Source organism: Silurus aristotelis (genome assembly GCF_946808225.1).
Source record: "Silurus aristotelis genome assembly, chromosome: 11".
Classification (NCBI taxonomy): Eukaryota; Metazoa; Chordata; class Actinopteri; order Siluriformes; family Siluridae; genus Silurus; species Silurus aristotelis.
This window is the reverse complement of record NC_139584.1, coordinates 19,151,007-19,169,048: the sequence shown is the minus strand read 5'-3', so window position 1 is coordinate 19,169,048 and position 18,042 is coordinate 19,151,007. Positions and strand designations below refer to the sequence as shown.

Genomic DNA, 18,042 nt, shown 5'->3' with positions numbered 1-18,042 from the left:
TCAGTAACCTAATAGCCCTGGGACACAGATAAATGAAGAGTTGTCATAGCCCTAGCACCACGACTCCTAGCTATCCAGAGTTAATTCAGCTCAAGGGATAAAAAAATATAGTGGAAATCTACCTAAGGCATTTAGGGCTAGTTGGGATCGCAGTAAACCAGGTGTTGGTCAGAATACCACAGAGTGAAGTATCAATTTAACAATCTCAAAACAAAACAAATCGAATCAAATTTTATTTGTCACATACACATACATACAGGGTACGACATGCAGTGAAATGCTTTTTACAACTGTCCGGCATGAGGGAATAGAATGGGGTAAAAAATAAAACAAAGAAAAGGTAAATAAAGTATTAGAACTATTTAAAATATAAGAATATATAAAAATATATATGAGAAAAAAAGATGTACTGTATATACAAAAAATACTTATGGCAGTAAGCAGTAAAACAGTAAACAACAGTAAAACAACAGTAAACAATTTAAGGGTGGTTTTTGATTGTCCATAAAGTGTCTGTGTGTGGTATGGTGTGGTATAAAATATAAAGTGCACTGTGCTGTGCGAGTCCAGTGTTTAAAGTGTCATAGCACGAAAAGTGAGATATGTGCAGAGAAAAAAAGTGTGATGATGGAGAGAGTGGGCCAGTTTTTAGATCCTGGGTGTTTCCTCCTCATTCTCTCTGTGTTCGCTTTCAGGGAGCGGAACCATTTCCCTGAACGCAACAAAGAAAAGAGTCCATTGTTGGGATGGCTGAGGTCCTTCATAATCTTCCTAGCTCTGATCCGGCACCACGTGCTGTAGATGTCCTGCAAGTTAGGGAGCTTGGTGTGGATGGTAAGATTAGCTGAACGCACCACACTCTGGAGGGCTCGTATGTCCTGCATGGTGCTGTTCCCGAACCAGGAAGTGATGAAACCCGTCAGAACGCTCTTAATGGTGCAGGTGTAGAAAGTCTTTAGCACTTGAGAGGGTAGTTTAAAGTCCCTTAAGCGTCTCAGATGGTACAGACGCTGCTGGGCCTTGTTTACCAGGGTGTTGATGTGACAAGACAGGTCCTGTATGATGTAAACACCTAGGTACCGGAAACTGTCCACTTTCTCCACTGGGGTCCCGTTGATGTTTAGCGGTTGGTATGACCGCCCCTGCTTCGTGCTGAAGTCCATGATCCAATCAACTCCTTAGTCTTGCTGACGTTCAGGAGAAGGTTGTTCTCCTGGCACCATCTCTCCAGGTTTTTAACCTCCTGTAGGTAGGCCGTCTCGTCGTTGTTGGAGATCAGGCCCACCACAACAGTGTCGTCAGCAAACTTGATGATGGTTGTGGAGTTGGAAGTGGCCACACAGTCATATGTGTACAGTGATTGCAGCAGGGGGCTCAGAACACAACCCTGGGGATCTCCAGTGCTGAATGGATGAAGTGTGTTTTCCCACCCGTATGGCTTGTGGTCTGTCAGTCAGGAAGTTAGAGATCCATTGGCACAGCAGCAAGCTGAGTCCCAGGACCTCCAACTTAGAGGTGAGTGTGGAGGGAAGTATGGTGTTAAATGCTGACCTGTAGTCCACAAACAGCATCTTTGTATAATTCCCATTTCTTTGGTGCAGGTGGCTCATTGTAGTCTGATGGTACACGAACTGTAGTGGGTCCATTGTGTCTGGTATTGATGCAGTGATGAAGTCTCTGACCAGTCTTTCAAAGCACTTCATCACTACTGAGGTCAGGGCTAAAGAGCGGTAGTCGTTAAGGCAGGCGGGCTAGGGTTTCTTCGGGACAGGAACAATTGTGGACTGTTTGAAACATGAGGGGACAACAGATTGTTCCAGTAATAGGTTGAATATCTCAGTGAACACCGGTGCTAGCTGGTCAGTGCAGGCTTTCAGAACCTGACCTATGATGCCATCTGGTCCTGCTGCCCTCCTGGTATTTACTCTCTTGAATGCCTTTCTCACGTCATGCATGAATCCCACAACCGCTTCCATAAACATGTTGACGTCATCAGAGCTGCACCTGAACATGTCCCAGTCTGCATCAAAGGTGGGAAGTAACGAAGTACAAATACTTCGTTACTGTACTTAAGTAGATTTTTTTGGTATCAGTACTTTACTCCACTATTTATTTTTCATCCAAAGCATCCTGCAGAGCGGCCACCGATTGGTCAGTCCAGCGCACGACCTCCCCCTGAACTGGAGCTTCCTGTTTCAGCCTTTGTTTGTAAACAGGCATGAGGAAGATGGCGGCATGGTCTGATTTCCCAAACAGTGGACGTGATTGTGCCTCATAGCTGTTCTTGAATGTTGTGTAACAGTGGTCCTTTCGCCCCTAGTGGGGCAGGTGATGTGCTGATGAAAGTTCGGTAGTGCACGCTTGAGGTTGGCACTGTTAAAATCTCCTACCACAATGAGCGCAACGTCCCGATGCTGTGTTTGGTGAAGTGTTATTGTCTCATGTAAATTCCATACTGCAGTGTCCGTGTCCGCTTGAGGTGGAATATAAACGCCACTGACTATGACCGAGCTGAATTCCCAGGGTAGATAAAAGGGCCGACATTTGATGATCAGTAGTTCCAGGTTTGGTGTGCAGGAGCGGGAAAGAGGAACGATGCTCGCGCTGTCGCACCAGTGGTTGTTCACCATCAGACACACTCCACCTACACTTGACTTCCCCGACTCCAGTGTTCTGTCCATGCAGTAAACCGAGAAGAACTCTCGCTGGGTTCAGCCATGTCTCGGTGATCTATTATCTATTATGATTATCAATCATAATAGTTAATTTTCTACTATGATTATCTCGGTGATCAATCTATTACCACCATTAGGAAGATTTGTATTGGCAGAGAGGAATCAGCCTTTACGCCTTGACAAATAATAGAGGTTTGAGTAAAGCAGTGTTAGAGTCCATGAGGCTTCCTTTTTGTCCTCTAGAAGGTACAGATCTCCTTAGCTATGTTTAAGCTTTGATACATGGTCAGCTATGCTACCAGGGAATGAGAACGAGGTGATACGTCTGAAGATCCAGCACATTTGAGGGAAGAACTTGAGGGACAGTCAGCTCCTTTGGCTCCGAAGGAGTGAAGACGGGTGTGTATGCATGTGTGTGTGGTTTATCTGCAACGCATAAAGCACAATACTTCTAATAAAAGCAACCCCCATTTTGAACTGGCATCATTCACATACAAATATAGGTTGCTCCTCTCATACAATAACATAAGGATAAATAACATTACATAATGTATTGACTTGCATAGCTAACTATTAACTCCTTCAATAGGATTTCCTGTCTATATCTAATAGAAATAACAAAAAATAACCTTATTAACAATATGCCAACATTGCACAATCTCTTTTAACGAAACAAAATATATTTGTCGGCTTCCGGTTTTGGCGCTATATAGCCAGGTTGCTGGGTGGTGCTTTAGTTGGGCGGCTGATTGAAGGAAACATAACGTGAAAGGCCAGCAACACCGGCGCCAGCAAACACCCAAACACAGGTTAGCTGCACTAACCTGCACCAACACGAACAGGTCACTTTGTCACAACAGTAATCCCCCGTTTATTGCAGGGATTAAAAAAAGTTATGTGGCAAATACAATTCAGTAGTAAACCGAGAGCGTGAGATTCGAACCGCAGTAAAGCGGGAGATTACTGTATTTATGATACATGTATTTTAAATGCATATTTCAAATATAAAATATGACTTTGTCAAAATAATTTAGTGTTTCGTATTTTTGTAGCTTTTAAATACTGTAAAATACTTTGTAAGAAGTCTACATGATCACATCATAAAACTGTGGCCTCTGATTGGTGCATACTCAGTAGCTTGCCCAGACTTGAGATCTGAGAGATGTTGAGATCAGAAAAGAACATTTATCCATATGGAAGAAGGTGGTCAAGGTCAGAAACAAGCAGGCTGCCAGCTTTCTAATAAGTGTCCAACAATTGATAAATAAATATTTGATTGCTGAATATTACCCTAATTATTGTAGCTGTTTCACGGATCATTTTGCATACCATTGCATGAATGACAATATATTTATGATGAACAATCAAATGATTAATTAGTTAAAAACTAGCTGCTATGAATACAGGTGCCATCAGTTGTCTTCTTATGAATTACTTGGTTGTCACTGAGTCATTATTAATGATGCAAAGTATTACCAAACACCAATAAAGTAAATAAGGATACAATTATGAGTCATTTACAAACTGTTAAACAACTGTTGGTTGCTTTAAACTAACTTTTATCTGGCAGATCACAGGGATATCTATGTAAATATTTGATCTGTTAACTGGTTGCATATGTCAGATTTATTGCATGACTCAGCCAGAGTAAAGCTGCTGCTATCAAACAAATCTTGATCAAATTAGTCAGCTTAATAGTGAAGGGATCAAATACGCCAGTTGGCAAGTTTGCGAAGAAATTTCATGCTCCCTTGTAAAAGTATTTATTTATTTATTTTAAAAATACAAAAATACAGTAGACTATTTTGATATATAGTGTGGCTGCTATATATTGTGTTTTATTTTAATACACTTAAAGTTAAGGTATTTTAAAATACGTTTTGATGCATCTTTGCTAACCTTGTCTACCACCATTGTTAAATTTGCTGATGATAAAAAGGCCTATTTTGGAGAAGATTAAAAGATTTAAAAACAAGTGGAGAACAATTTCCTTCTGAACCTTAGCATACAAATGAGATGCTTGTGCACCCAATGAAGATCAAAGTGACCCCAGTGAAGAGAGTGGACAGTTTTTAATACCATGATGTTAACATCACACCAGACTTGACACATTCCTGTCAATATCAACACCCGGGGGAAGAAACCCTGTCAGCCTTTTTCCACCTAGAATGACTAAGGGACTTACCCTGCTTGAGAGTTCGTGGTGAAGTGTATAGCAATGTTGTCAAATGGTTTATTGGTATAACATTGGTTTTTGTGTCAGTGGCTCACTATGTGATAGGCAGTGGTACCAGATTAACTGCTGGAAGAAATCTGAGAACTGGCACAAGTAGAACAAAAGAAGGCATGTCTACTTTAGAGAAGCTTTTGTGTCTTGTTTATTGTTAGCTGGGGGTGGGTGTGCCCAGGTAATAAGCCTGGCTCTAAGGTTTATTTGTAGATAGCCTGTTAAATGTTGTGGGTTTGGGCTTAAAGGGTCAACTATTCTATGAGAGAAAGTACCAATCACATCACCCCTTAAGACCCCGACACTGCCCACCAAGCTGGTGGGTAAGGTGGGGCTGCTTGGCGGGTGCAGTTCCAACCCCAGCCTCAACCCAGCACCTCAATTTAATTAAATTTGTTATTTTTTTTGTATAGTGCTTTTAACAATAACCATTGTCTCAAAGCAGCTTTACACAGATAATATGGCGATAAAAATGAATAAGATGTTCCATATAAGTGTAAGTTTGGCCCTGATGAGCAAGCTGGTGGTGACTGTGGCAGGGAAAAACTCCCCGAGATGGCATAAGGAATAAACCTTGAAAGGATCCAGACTCAAGAGGGAACCCATCCTCATCTGGGTTGCACCAAATGTCTATTTATTACAGATAAACGATGTACAGTGATGATCATAAAGCAAACTGTAGTCCTGATTCAGTGTAGCAGACTGTTGACATTAACTACAGTCCAAATCCATCCTCTAAGCTCCTGTTCTTACATCAGAATTTCATCGAAGGCGTTGATGAGAAACCATCCCCAGTTGCACAGAGTGGCTTCCAATCATAGAGATCACTATCCAGAGGCAGGCCTGGACGAAGTGGGAATATTCAAGGAGGGAAGAGGTGCAGGAACGGTGGTCACTGAAACCTAAGGAGCATGTTTAAGAGACTACCTGGCAGTCTGGAAGCTCTGCCAGACGTATCTCAGTGGGTCCTGTGCACTGTAGAACCAGGCTATTTAATTCAATGCGGGTCTCATCCGCCCCGTTTTGACTAGGTTCTTCCCACTTTGGTGGGTGTTTCCCTGCGCTTTTCCCTACCTGCATTGTGCCCATCCTTACGGCCATCAGGAAGGTCAAAGAAGGACAGCCTCTCACTGTCAAGCAGTTTCAGAAACTGCTAGGGTTTATGGCAGAAGCTGCCAGTGTTATTGCATTTGGCCTTTTGGGGCAGTTGAACGAAGCAGCTCCATCCTCACGTGGTGGATCTATTGGCATCTCGAGACGTTTTTGTACCCTAGAACGGGTTACTTCCCCAAGGTGCCCTCGGTTGTCGACCCCTAAAGTTACAGGCATTCTTCCCTCCTCTGTTTCAGGCCCCAGACCAGGAGAAACTGAACCGGCTGTGCCCGGTGCGAGAACTAGGCTTACTTCCACGGGACGGGTCCCTGGGGGTAGTCTGACCAACTGCTCATCTGATACGGCCCTCCGAGGAGAGGCCTCTCTGCAATAAGCAGACCTTGACTTCTTATTGCAGCTCTTGACTCTTATGTGTCCTCTGGTCTCCCCACTTCATTCGGCATCAGAGCTCACTCGACCTGGAGTGTGGCAACCTCTAATGCTTGGTCCTCTGGAGTACCCCAAGACATCTGCAATGCTGCTGGCTGGTCCACCCCGCGGAACTTCGTCCGGTTCTACAACCTGGACATCAGTGCCACTCCTGGCCCCTCTGTCCTTCGACCTAAAGATGAGTTCACTAAGAATGCGTAATATGGGAAAACGTATCCCACAACTTGCCGCGGGAAAACATGGCACATAGTGAAGTTCTCTGGCACATAAATTACATTACCCATGGGGGGCAGTCGTGTTTCATTCCCACTTCAAGCGTTTACTGAAGTAATATAATATGCATAAGCATAATAATGATTAAGCATATTGTGTATGTACAGTTTAAAGAGAAATAAAATATGAATGATTTAGGTATTGATGGTTTTTACATGATTGCCATGGGTGTTTAAACATTACTGTAGGGTTCAGTGTTATTAAGTTCAATTGATTTTTTTTTACGTTAGTCTGGTGAACACTACTAAGAACATAAAACATGTTTGACAGGTAATTTATGCAGGATAAGTTAGATGGCTGCCTCTGGGTTTTGTTGCACTTTGTTTTGTATTGTTTTTGTGTTTGTTAAAACAGTTTGCTGTGTTGGTACCGGGAGTTTATTCACCAGAAAACAGCTTTAGTTCCTAATAACTTATTTCATGGGTTTATTAAGACATCTGTGATTTTACTTGACATTCTGGTCAATGGTGAAACGTGAAACCCCAGAGGAAAGGAAAACGTGCCGGTGCGCTCGTGCACCTCCGCAAGTATCGCACACCGCTGCACTTTACGAAAACGTGGCTGTGTGAATGGATGCCAGACTCTGTGCTGCAGCTGGCAGTTTTCCAGAGAGCAGACCACAACATGGAGGCGAGACGAAGGGTGGAGGAAATAGTTTCTACATTAACAGTTTTTGGTGCAGCAATGTGAAAGTGATTCATTTTGAGTCTTTTTTTATAAACTATAAGCTCTTCTACTCACCGTGCATGTTTCTTAATTCATTTATTCTGGATGGTGTTTACATTCAACTGTGCAGGAGGCACAGCACATGCTCGTATACCAGATCCAGTGTGTGGAGTGCGCACAACCGGACTCATGTATTATTGTCCTTGGCGAATGCCCCATGATAAAAGACCTATAATTATACACTTATATTATACACTTAATTATCTTTTGCATTTTTGTATTGTATTTTTGCGCGCAAGGGCAGTCATCTTTAAATTTAAATTTAACTGGTAGGCAAGTTATTTCCAAAATAACTCAGACGCAGTTTGGGTTCCTGAAAGGGTACATCTCTAGGTTACGTATGTAACCTTAGTTTCCTAAGGGAACGAGACATTTTATACTTTCTGGTTTTGACGTCACCCCGCCGATGACGGCCCGTGTCCAATTCTGACTGATTTACACAATATTTCAGAGTGTTCCGACACAGCATCTCGTTCCCTCAGGGAACTAGGGTAACATATGTAACCTAGAGACGTTTAGGTAGAAGACCATATTTGGCTTGCAAAACTTGAGTTTGACACGTTTTGTGTAATATACTTTTTGTGTAATATTTCTTTTTTTTTACCAGGGTAATGGTGCTCTTAACAGCCCTGATGTTGTTTTACAATTATAGTTGCATATTTTGTTTTATCTTCTTTCTACATTCAGAAGGTACTTTTCCAGGAAACCATTGTCTCATTTGAAAAATACTGTAAAATACAGGCCACCTGACAGTTCATGGTGCTTCGTTCTTCAGGAAAATCACAACTCAGACAACATTGCCTTCATAGTTCCAAGCAACCCAACAAGGCACTGATATACACACAGTGTAGAGAGAACCCAGCACAAAAAATACTAGTTTTAGACAATTTCGATTTCTCTGGCCTTTTTGTGCAGTGTGAACAATGAAGGATGTCAGTAAACAGTATAGTTTATTTTCCAGGGGAGTGGGCTGAAAGACAAAGAGTGGTTTGCTGGAATATGTGGACGCAAAACTGCAGAGGACACCTTACTGAAAGTAAATAAGGTAAGCAGACTTTAGACAGTGATACCATGTAGCATGCAGCTTACAATGCAAATCCTTAATTGCAACGATTGAGGCACAGTCACATAAGCACTTACAACATTTCAAAACCCCAGAGGATATGGGTTTATTTTAAAACTTTAGTGCTGCACGATTAATCTTATCACAATTGCGATTGTGCGTCCACATATGGAAAACGCAATTGCAAATACAATTAGCAATTCCTTTTGAATTGGTTCAACATACAGAGCTATCTTTTATTTTTCATTCACTTTCCTTCCCTCGTACTCACCCACTCACGGTCCCGCAAGTGTTCTCTTGATGCCAACCCGAGAACCCACACACTGTCGAGGATTGGCACTCTTCACTCAGCGACCACCGCTTCTTTCCATTACGTCTCCATACACGCCCTCAGCTCCGCCCAATCTCTCTCTCTTTGGTGTTTTACATCCTGTGTAAAAAGGGCTGTTTCTAGCTTTTTTGGCACCCTATTCAAGATTCCTATTATCACCACATACCCCCAATCTTATTTTTGTGGAAACATTTTTTTTTTATTTTTTTTAGCTATACTTTTGAGAAAATAAGTTTTACTTTAATGAAAATGTTTAATTTTGTAAAAATAAATATATTTAAAAAACATTTCTAGTTTTAGAAATGTACATTTTAGCATTTATCACTAATCTGTGTGTGCATTTTCCTTGATAGGCAATCAAGTTAATTCATGATACCATTTATTATATTGCAATCGCATACCACAATATTGACTTCAATAATCGCAGCATAACATTTTTCGCAAATTGTGCAACCCTAATTTTAAATAAAGGGGAAAAGGTTTGTGTGTGTTTACACATTCTCTGTGTAAACACCATAATTTTTACTCTCAGTGTGATAGAAAAAAAGCTAATTCAGTTAAACATTTTCTCACAGAAGCATCATTAACAATTTAAAGCATGAGGCTTAATTGAGGACAAAGCCTAGGCAATTTACAAACAAAATGTTTTTTTTACTGGACAAAGACAAAAAAACAAAACCACAAAAGAAGAATCAAATAATAAAAATGCAAGACATTATATAATAAATAAGTAGACACTTTACAATAAATAAATAGAAAATGCACGTAAAAATATAAACTGCCTAGCTAAAAAAAAAAAAGAAAAACCTGGTCAGCTATGTTGCTGAATCTAGACTAGACCAATGTTGTAGAGACTAGGCATGATGCATGCATCTCTTCATTCTCCTCTCTTCTTACCCTGATGCATCTATTACTCTGGACTTATCTGCCACATAACCTTTTTCCATAACTCTAAAGTCTAATTTTTATGCTCCCTAGCAAATTGAAGACTTTTTTCCCCCTTATAAGTCTTATTTATAAGTTATTTTTATTAAGGCTACTTAGCTGTTTAGTACCAAACTCTGATGTTTTCTTCAAACTGATAGTGTAAAAGGAATTTGGTTTTACCAAATGTTAGTCATCTATGATCACAATTATTATAGATTTATGACAATTACTTTTTTGGGATGATTGTTCATTATCCTTCCAGACTGTAAAAGTTAACCTAATTTTAGTAGTTTTAGCAAATCTCCTTATTTGATTTATTTGCTTGATGCAGGCTAATAACTTGACCCTTGTGAAACGCAGTAACACCTTTTCCACAACCACAGAATATGTCTTAGAACAAGTTTAAGAAATTAGAACATGTTTAAGAAAAATTAAGCAACTCAGTGCATCATTGACCATTATTAACTTGTTGCCAGCTGAATCATTTTAATCACTGCAGTAATTATTTTCTTAGCTTAATCCAGGTGCTGACCTTTTTTGCCAGGCAGTATATTAACTGTAATGCTTGAATAAGTATTCAATGTGAAGAAATATCATATGTATTTTATAATGGTTTGCAAAGTTAACATTTGAAATTGTATATAAAACTAAGTTTAAAAGATTATCAAATACTAAATATTTAATTCAATCAATTTTTATTTGTATAGCGCTTTTAACAACAAACAAACTCAAAGCGAGAGATCTGAGGAGGGGAGAGGGGCAGGAACAGTGGTCACTGGAACCTCAGGGGCATGTTTCAACCGAGAGAGAGAGAGAGAGAGAGAGAGAGAGAGAAGAGAGAGAGAGAGAGAGAGAGAGAGAGAGAGAGAGAGAGAGAGAGAGAGAGAGAGAGAGAGAGAGAAGAATAGAAGGATATGGTTTATTATGTGTTCTTATTGCTATGAATTGAATTGAATTGAAAAAACTTACGGCACCCCAAAAATATTTTGTATACAGTACTGTACTGTATTAACATTTTACTTCATTTTATAATTAATAATGCTATTTTTATTACATAATGTTATTATTTCAACATAAAACTTCATAAAAACAAATCCATTAAATCGGGGGCGTGAGATTCGAACAGCGGTAAAGTGGGGGATTAATGTATTTATGATGCATGTATTTCAAATACTTATTTCAAATATAAAATATGATTTTGCTATTTGTATTTGATATGGTTAATGAAAACGGCTTCATATTTTGTATCAAAATACTTGTGTTTTGTATTTTTGTAGTTTTAAAATACTGTAAAATACTTTGTAATTAGTCTACATGATGACATCATAAAACTGCAGCCTCTGATTGGTGCATACTCAAAAGTTTGCCCAGACTTGAGATCAGAACAGAAAATGTATCTATATGTAAGAAGGTGGTCAAGGTAAGAAACAAGAAGGCTACCAGCTTTTCAATACGTGTCCAACGATCGATAAATAAATATTTGATTGATGAATATTGTTTGTTTACAACTTTTACAAATATTGTTTGTTGTTTGCTGAGTATTGTTTGTTTGACAATAAACATATAACATGCTAACAGTATTATTAATAGTTAAAAGTTTTGGTGGTGAAGAATAATGCTAGGAGCCACATTCTTGTGTTTATATATACACACACACACATATATATATATATATATATATATATATATATATATATATATATATATATATATATATATATATATATATATATATACATATATATGTCTGTTAAAATTATTATTATTTGAAAAAAAATTGCTTACTGTAAAAGAATCTCTAGCTTGTTACATATTATTGTGATAGTTACAAAAACAAAATGTTTGATGAGCTGATTAGTACTCAGGTAAAAAAAAAAAGAAAAAAAAAGAAACAGTAGAAAGGGCTCTTTCAAAAACAGGAGGTCCAGCACCTCCTGACGGGCTACCCAAGATCGCTTCTCCGGGCCGTATCCCTCTCAGTCCACCAGGTATTTGAGGTGACCCCCGCACCGAATAGACCTCGGGCTGATCCACGATCTCTGGCTGGGTGAGCGCCTCGGGGTCACCTTGGGGACAAGACACAGGCGAGACACAGGGTTTTAGCAAGGACACGTGAAAAGTGGGGTGTATGCGGTACCTCGATGGCAGCTCCAGCCTGTAAGACACCTGACCCGGTCGGCGACCTTGAAGGGCCTGTTGAACCGGAGGCTCAGTTTGCGACAGGGCAGTCCCCGCCTCAGGTCCTTCATGGACAGCCACACGAGGTCTCCTGGATCTCACGTCGGCGTGCCTGCGGGTGTTACAGAGGGCTCGTTGCATCTGATACGCTGCCAAATGATAGGGCCAAAATGAGTGCGGGAGGTATGATGGGCTCTGGCTTGCTGGGTTCCTCTGGCCCGAACATCCAGGAGAGAGCATCCGCCTTTCCGTTCTGTATACCGGCCTGGTACGTGATGTGGAAACGAAACCGGGTGAAGAAGAGGGCCCATTGAGCTTGCCTGGGGTTGAGCCTCCGGCCTACCATAGATACTGGAGGTTCTTGTGGTCGGTAATCACTGAGAATGGATGTTCAGCTCCCTCCAGTCAGTGTCTCCATTCTTCCAGGGCCAGCTTGATGGCCAAGAGCTCACGGTTGCCTATGTCATAATTCTGTTCGGCAGCCGACTGAGGTGGCAAAAGTACACACATCCTTTAATTATGTAGAAGTACAGATACTCATATTTTAAAATACTCGGGTAAAAGTTGAAGTAGTGATTATACTTTTTTACTCAAGTGAAAGTAAAGAAGTCTTGGCTCTGACATGTACTTAAGTAAAAAGTAGTTATTACTTCTACCTGTTTTAGCTGTTAACTGGACCTCACATCATATTAATGATAGATAGATAGATAGATAGATAGATAGATAGATAGATAGATAGATAGATAGATAGATAGATAGATAGATAGATAGATAGATAGATAGAACTTTATTGTCATTGCATAGTACAGGTACACAGCAACAAAATGCAGTTTGGCATCTACCAGAAGTGCAAAAAGTAGCAATTGTGCAAATAGTGCAGATAAATATGTAGCATATTTACAGCATGTGATATATATGTAAGCATATGTACAGTGGTTAAATATAAAGGCTATAGCAGTGCAGAGATGTGTGGACATCATTAAGAGCCTTTGCTATGTTTTCACACAGTTAATAAGGTGATACCGGAGAAAGTGCACCTCTTCAAGTCAAGAAGCTTTTATATATATAAATTATACAGATTTTACAGATTTTAATAATGTATTGTTCTTATAAAAACAGAAATGCGCGCTGAATTGATCGCGCGTTAATTACATTTATTATACATTTATTATAACATTATACAGATTTTACAGATTTGAATAATGTATTGTTCTTATCTGTACGATCGATAAAGACAGAAATTTAAGCTTGTTTTGCCATTATAAGGGAAAAACCCACAAAAAGCCACCTAGAGGGTAAATTGTGTGAATCATGGCGGATTTGGTGTTTGAATTGAGACTTGGCGCAGAAATAAAACAAAAGTTTACTGATTAAAAATATTTTTCGGTGGAGTTTATTTATTTATTTTATATCTTAGTAAAGAAAGGACGTCGTGGATAAATGTATGTTTTACCGAACGTTTTAATTTCGTCTCTTTTATATTTAGTTATTTATGTATTTTTTTTATAAAAATGGTAAAAACAGAAATGCGCGCTGTATTGATCGCGCGTTAATAACATTTAGTGCCGTTCAAAATAAGTTTTATTTTGACAGCCTATATTAATACAAAACGAATTTAAAATGTAGTTACTTAATCAATGTGTCCAGGCTGAACATCCACATATAGAACACAAGCAGAGAAAAAATTATGATGATCATGAACGTCTCTGTTCTCAGTCATGTTTACATCACTGACTCCCTCTGTCTCATCCACGTTATCCCCAAACTTCTTACTGCCTTCTGCCTGCTCATTCTAAGCTCTTAGCTTCGTAAACTAGTCTACATCTGTGGTGAGTGAGAAACAGGACTTTTCCGGACGTTTCCGGAGCCTGTTGAAAGCCTCCTGGGCTTCGTGGGTCCACTGTAGGGTTTTCGCTTTGCCTTGGAGGAGAGAGGTAAGGGGAGCGGTGATCTTGCTGTACCCCTGGACGAACTGATGATAGAAATTGGCAAAGCCCAGGAAACGTTGGAGCTCCTTCACAGTCTCAGGGATAGGCCAATTCCGTACAGCCTTTACCTTCCCCTCGTCCATCTGGATGCCCTCCGAGCTGATGACATAGCCCAAAAAGTGGATCTTTGGGCAGTGGATCTCACATTTGGAGAGGTTCAGGTATAGTTGGTGGGAGCAGAGCACTTCCAGGATTTTGCACACATGTTTACGGTGCTCCTGTAGGTCCCAGGAGTTAATCAGGATGTCGTCGATATAGACCATGACGAACCTTTGGAGGTATGGCCAGAACACCTCATTTATAAAACCCTGGAAGACTACGGGAGAGATGCCGTATGGCATGACCCAGTACTCGTAGTGTCCTGAGGGCGTGATGAATGCGGTTTTCCACTCGTCCCCCTTTCGGATACGAACCAGGTTGTAGGCGCTTCGGAGGTCCAACTTCGAAAACACCCTAGCCTCCCTTAGATCCTCCAAAGTGGCTGGTACGAGCGGGAGAGGATAAGGGAGTGGTGCGATCTGAGAGTTCAGATGCCTGTAATCAATGTAGGGTCAGAGGCCCCCATCCTTCTTCCTGAGTGAGTGAGTGATAAAACCCTGACAGAGTGCCTGCTGGAAGTACTCCTCCATCGCCCGATGTTCTGGAGCGTACAGGGGATACACCCGACCTTTAGGCAGCTTAGCTCCGGGAAGTAGGTCGACACAGTAGTCCCATGGTCGATGTGGGGGGAGACGAGTGGCTGCCTGTGCATAGAACACATCCGCAAAGGCCCGATATTCCTCGGGGATGTCCACCTTGGTCATGGTTGTGGCTTCCTCCACCCGAGTGGAGCCCACTGTGACTTAACCATTAGGATGTCGCAGGGGTCCCAGGAACACTTGGGAGCATGTTGTTTTAACCAGGGCCTCCCTAGGATCACGCTAAATGTTGAGTTCTCCAGCACCATAAAACGGATCTCCTGTGAAATAATCCCATCTGTAGGGTGATAGCCGGTGCACAGTACTTTACCCAACCCCGGCCCAGCGGGCATACCTGGATGGTTTGGATGGCTAAGTCCTGGGCACCCCTCCCTCGGGGAAGCTGTAGTCAGTCGAGGCAGGCTTGGGAGATGAAATTCCCTGCTGAGCCGGAGTCGACTAGAGCGAGCACGGAGATAGAGAGAGTGGGGGTTAGGAGAGTTATGGTGAGCTTGGACAAGGGTTAGATGTCTGTGGGGAACTCAACAGATGAGCAGGGCGTGTGGTGATGGAGTGACCCGGTGTTCTGCAATACAGACATTTCCCAGTGGCTAGATGGCTGTTTCTTTCTATCGGGGAAAGCCTCTGCAAACCGAGCTGCATGGGTTTGGATTCAGGAACAGCAGTGGGTCCAGGCAGCATGAAGTGAGGTTGGGTGGCAGGCTGCTAGGCGCTGGAAAAGCCCGATGGATTTCTGTATGAAAGCCTCCAGCCCCACTGTGTTATCGTAAACTGCCATTGCAAACTTAATTTCTGGAGCCAGCCCCAGTCTATACACACTCAGCAGTGCCGCCGGCTTCGAAACCGGAGACTGTAGTCGGTGATATTCTCTGCTCCCTGACGTAAGCTGAGCAGCTGATCGGCTGTGGTGAGGAGCCCGGAAGCAGCACAGAACACCTCCGTGAAGTGAGTGGTGAATTGGGCGTAGGAATTCACCACGGAGCTGGCTGCGCTGCACAGCGTCTGCGCCCAGGCCAGTGCTCTCCCGGAAAGAAGAGAGATGAGAAATGCCACCTTGGAGGGTTTGGAGGGGAATCACTGTGGCTGCATCTCGATGTATAAGTTCACCTATAAAAGAAAGCTGCGTCATTCAGCTGCTTCTCCCGAAAAGGTGGTTGGGAGTGCCTTCGGGCTGCTGGTGAGAGCGGGCGGGTTCTGGCGAGCAGCGGCGGACGGGAAGGCGGCTCGGAGAGCGGTGATAAGGTCTCGAACCGTGTCGGATGAAGTGCCGGGTTGTGGATCTATCGCGAGGTAATGCTGGTTTAATCTTCCTCGTTGTATCGGTCCGTTATTCTTTTATGCGGCAAAAATGGAGGTGGAAGCCGGAGTACAAAACGGTGCAGTCTTTAATAAGAGGGTGAAGCAATTACACAAATACCAGCGGTAGTGAAGAGTTTGTGAGAGAGATATCCGTGGTGCGCTCTGGGGAGTCCAACCGTAGATGGAGCATATGGAAAACAATAACGGACGGTGAGGGAAAGGGAGTGAGGGGTTTATGTATGTGCAGGGAATGAGTGTCAGGTGTGGATAATTAGTATGATAGCGAGGAGCTAGTATGAAAAGCAGGGTTCTCCCTGACAAAGTGGTAGACACTCTAGCACTAGCAAAGACACACAAGATGTGCAATGGCATGATTCTTTTTTATGAAAATAATAAGTCCAACAAACAAGCTTGAGAAAAGATTACCAAAAATGAACACAGGCAGAGTGGGTTGCCAATCTTCTTCTTCTTCTTTCGGCTGCTTCCATTAGGGGTCGCAACAGCGGATCATCCTTCTCCATACCACCCTGTCCTCTACATCTGCCTCTTTTACACCAACTACCTGCATGTCTTCCCTCACCACATCCATGAACCTCCTTCTTGGCCTTCCTCTTTTCCTCCTTCCTGGTGGCTCCATCCTCAGCATTCTCCTACCAATATAACTCATGTCCCTCCTCTGCACATGCCCAAACCATCTCAATCTCGCCTCCCTCACCTTGTCACCAAAATCTCCAACATGCGCTGTCCCTCTAATAAACTAATTTCTAATCTTGTCCATCCTCGTCACTCCCAACGAAAACCTTAACAACTTCAGCTCTGCTACCTCCAGCTCCACCTCCTGTCTTTTACTCAATGCCGTTTCTCTAATCCATACAACATCGCAGGTCTCACCACAGTCCTATAAACCTTCCCTTTCATTCTTGCAGATATCCTTCTATCACAAATCACTCCTGTCACTTTTCTCCACCCACTCCACCCTGCCTGCACTCTTTTCTTTACTTCCCTAACACATTCCCCAATACTTTGCACTGTTGACCCCAGGTACCTGAACTGCCCTACCTTCTCCACCTCTTCTCCCTGCAACCGCACCACTCCACTGCCCTCCCTCTCATTTACGCACATGTACTCTGTCTTACTCCTACTGACTTTCATTCCTCTTATCTCTAGCGCATACCTCCACCTCTCCAGGCTCCTTTCAACCTGCTCACTACTCTCACCACAAATCACAATATCATCCGCAAACATCATAGTCCAGGGAGACTCCTGTCTGACCTCGTCTGTCAACCTGTCGGCTCAGGGCCGATCCTTGATGCAGTCCAACCTTCACCTTGAACCAGTCTGTCATTCTAATTCACTCCAGAATCTTTCCTTCTCCTCTATCTCACAGCCGTCTTGTAGAGCATAGGCACTGATGACATTTATCATCATCCCTTCAACCTCCACCTTCACGATCATCACCCTATCAGAAACTCTCTTCACCTCCACTACACTCTTACTGTACTCTTCCCTCAGGATCACCCCTACACCATTTCTCTTTCCATCCACACCATAATAAAACAGTTTAAACCCAGGTGTCTCCTGAACACAAAATATCTACCTTTCTCCTTTCCATCATATCAGCTACCACTCTCCCTTTACCAGTCATAGTGCCAACATTTAAAGTACCAACCCTAACCTCTACTCTTCTACACTTCTCCTTTCCCTGCTGTCTCTGTAGACATCTTCCACCGGTACCCTGTTGGCCAACGATACCTGTGGCAGTCGTTGGTAACCCGGGCCTCGACCAATCTGGTATGAAATTCTTAATCGTGTCCCGCATGTTTGATTTGGCACATGTTTTACGCTGGATGCCCTTCCTAACTCAACCCTCCCCATTTATCCGGGCTTGGGACCGGCACTGAGAGTGCACTGGATTGTGCCTCCCTAATGGCTGGGTTCAGAGTGGGTTGCCAATACAAAATAATAAAACAAGACTAATTCAAAATAAAGTAATGTCAAAGCAGAATAAAGAAATGAACATGAACAGGGATACTCGGGGAAGACAGGAGGTACCAGAAGACTCGAGAAGACCAGAGGCTTGGGAAAACAGTGGTGGCATCTTGTGGCCAAAGAAAA

At 42.2% G+C, this 18,042-nt stretch overlaps 1 protein-coding gene across 4 annotated transcripts in view; it reads left to right on the top strand.

Moving 5' to 3' along the window:
* Positions 1–18,042, top strand: part of LOC310733348 (SH2 domain-containing protein 6) — a 135,095-nt gene that overhangs the window by 107,682 nt on the left and 9,371 nt on the right. For all 4 annotated transcript variants that reach the window (XM_083554565.1, XM_083554563.1, XM_083554564.1 and 1 more), the window contains exon 17: positions 8,405–8,488. In XM_083554565.1, the coding sequence (XP_083410691.1) occupies positions 8,405–8,488 (84 nt within the window). The remainder of the gene's footprint in view (positions 1–8,404; positions 8,489–18,042) is intronic.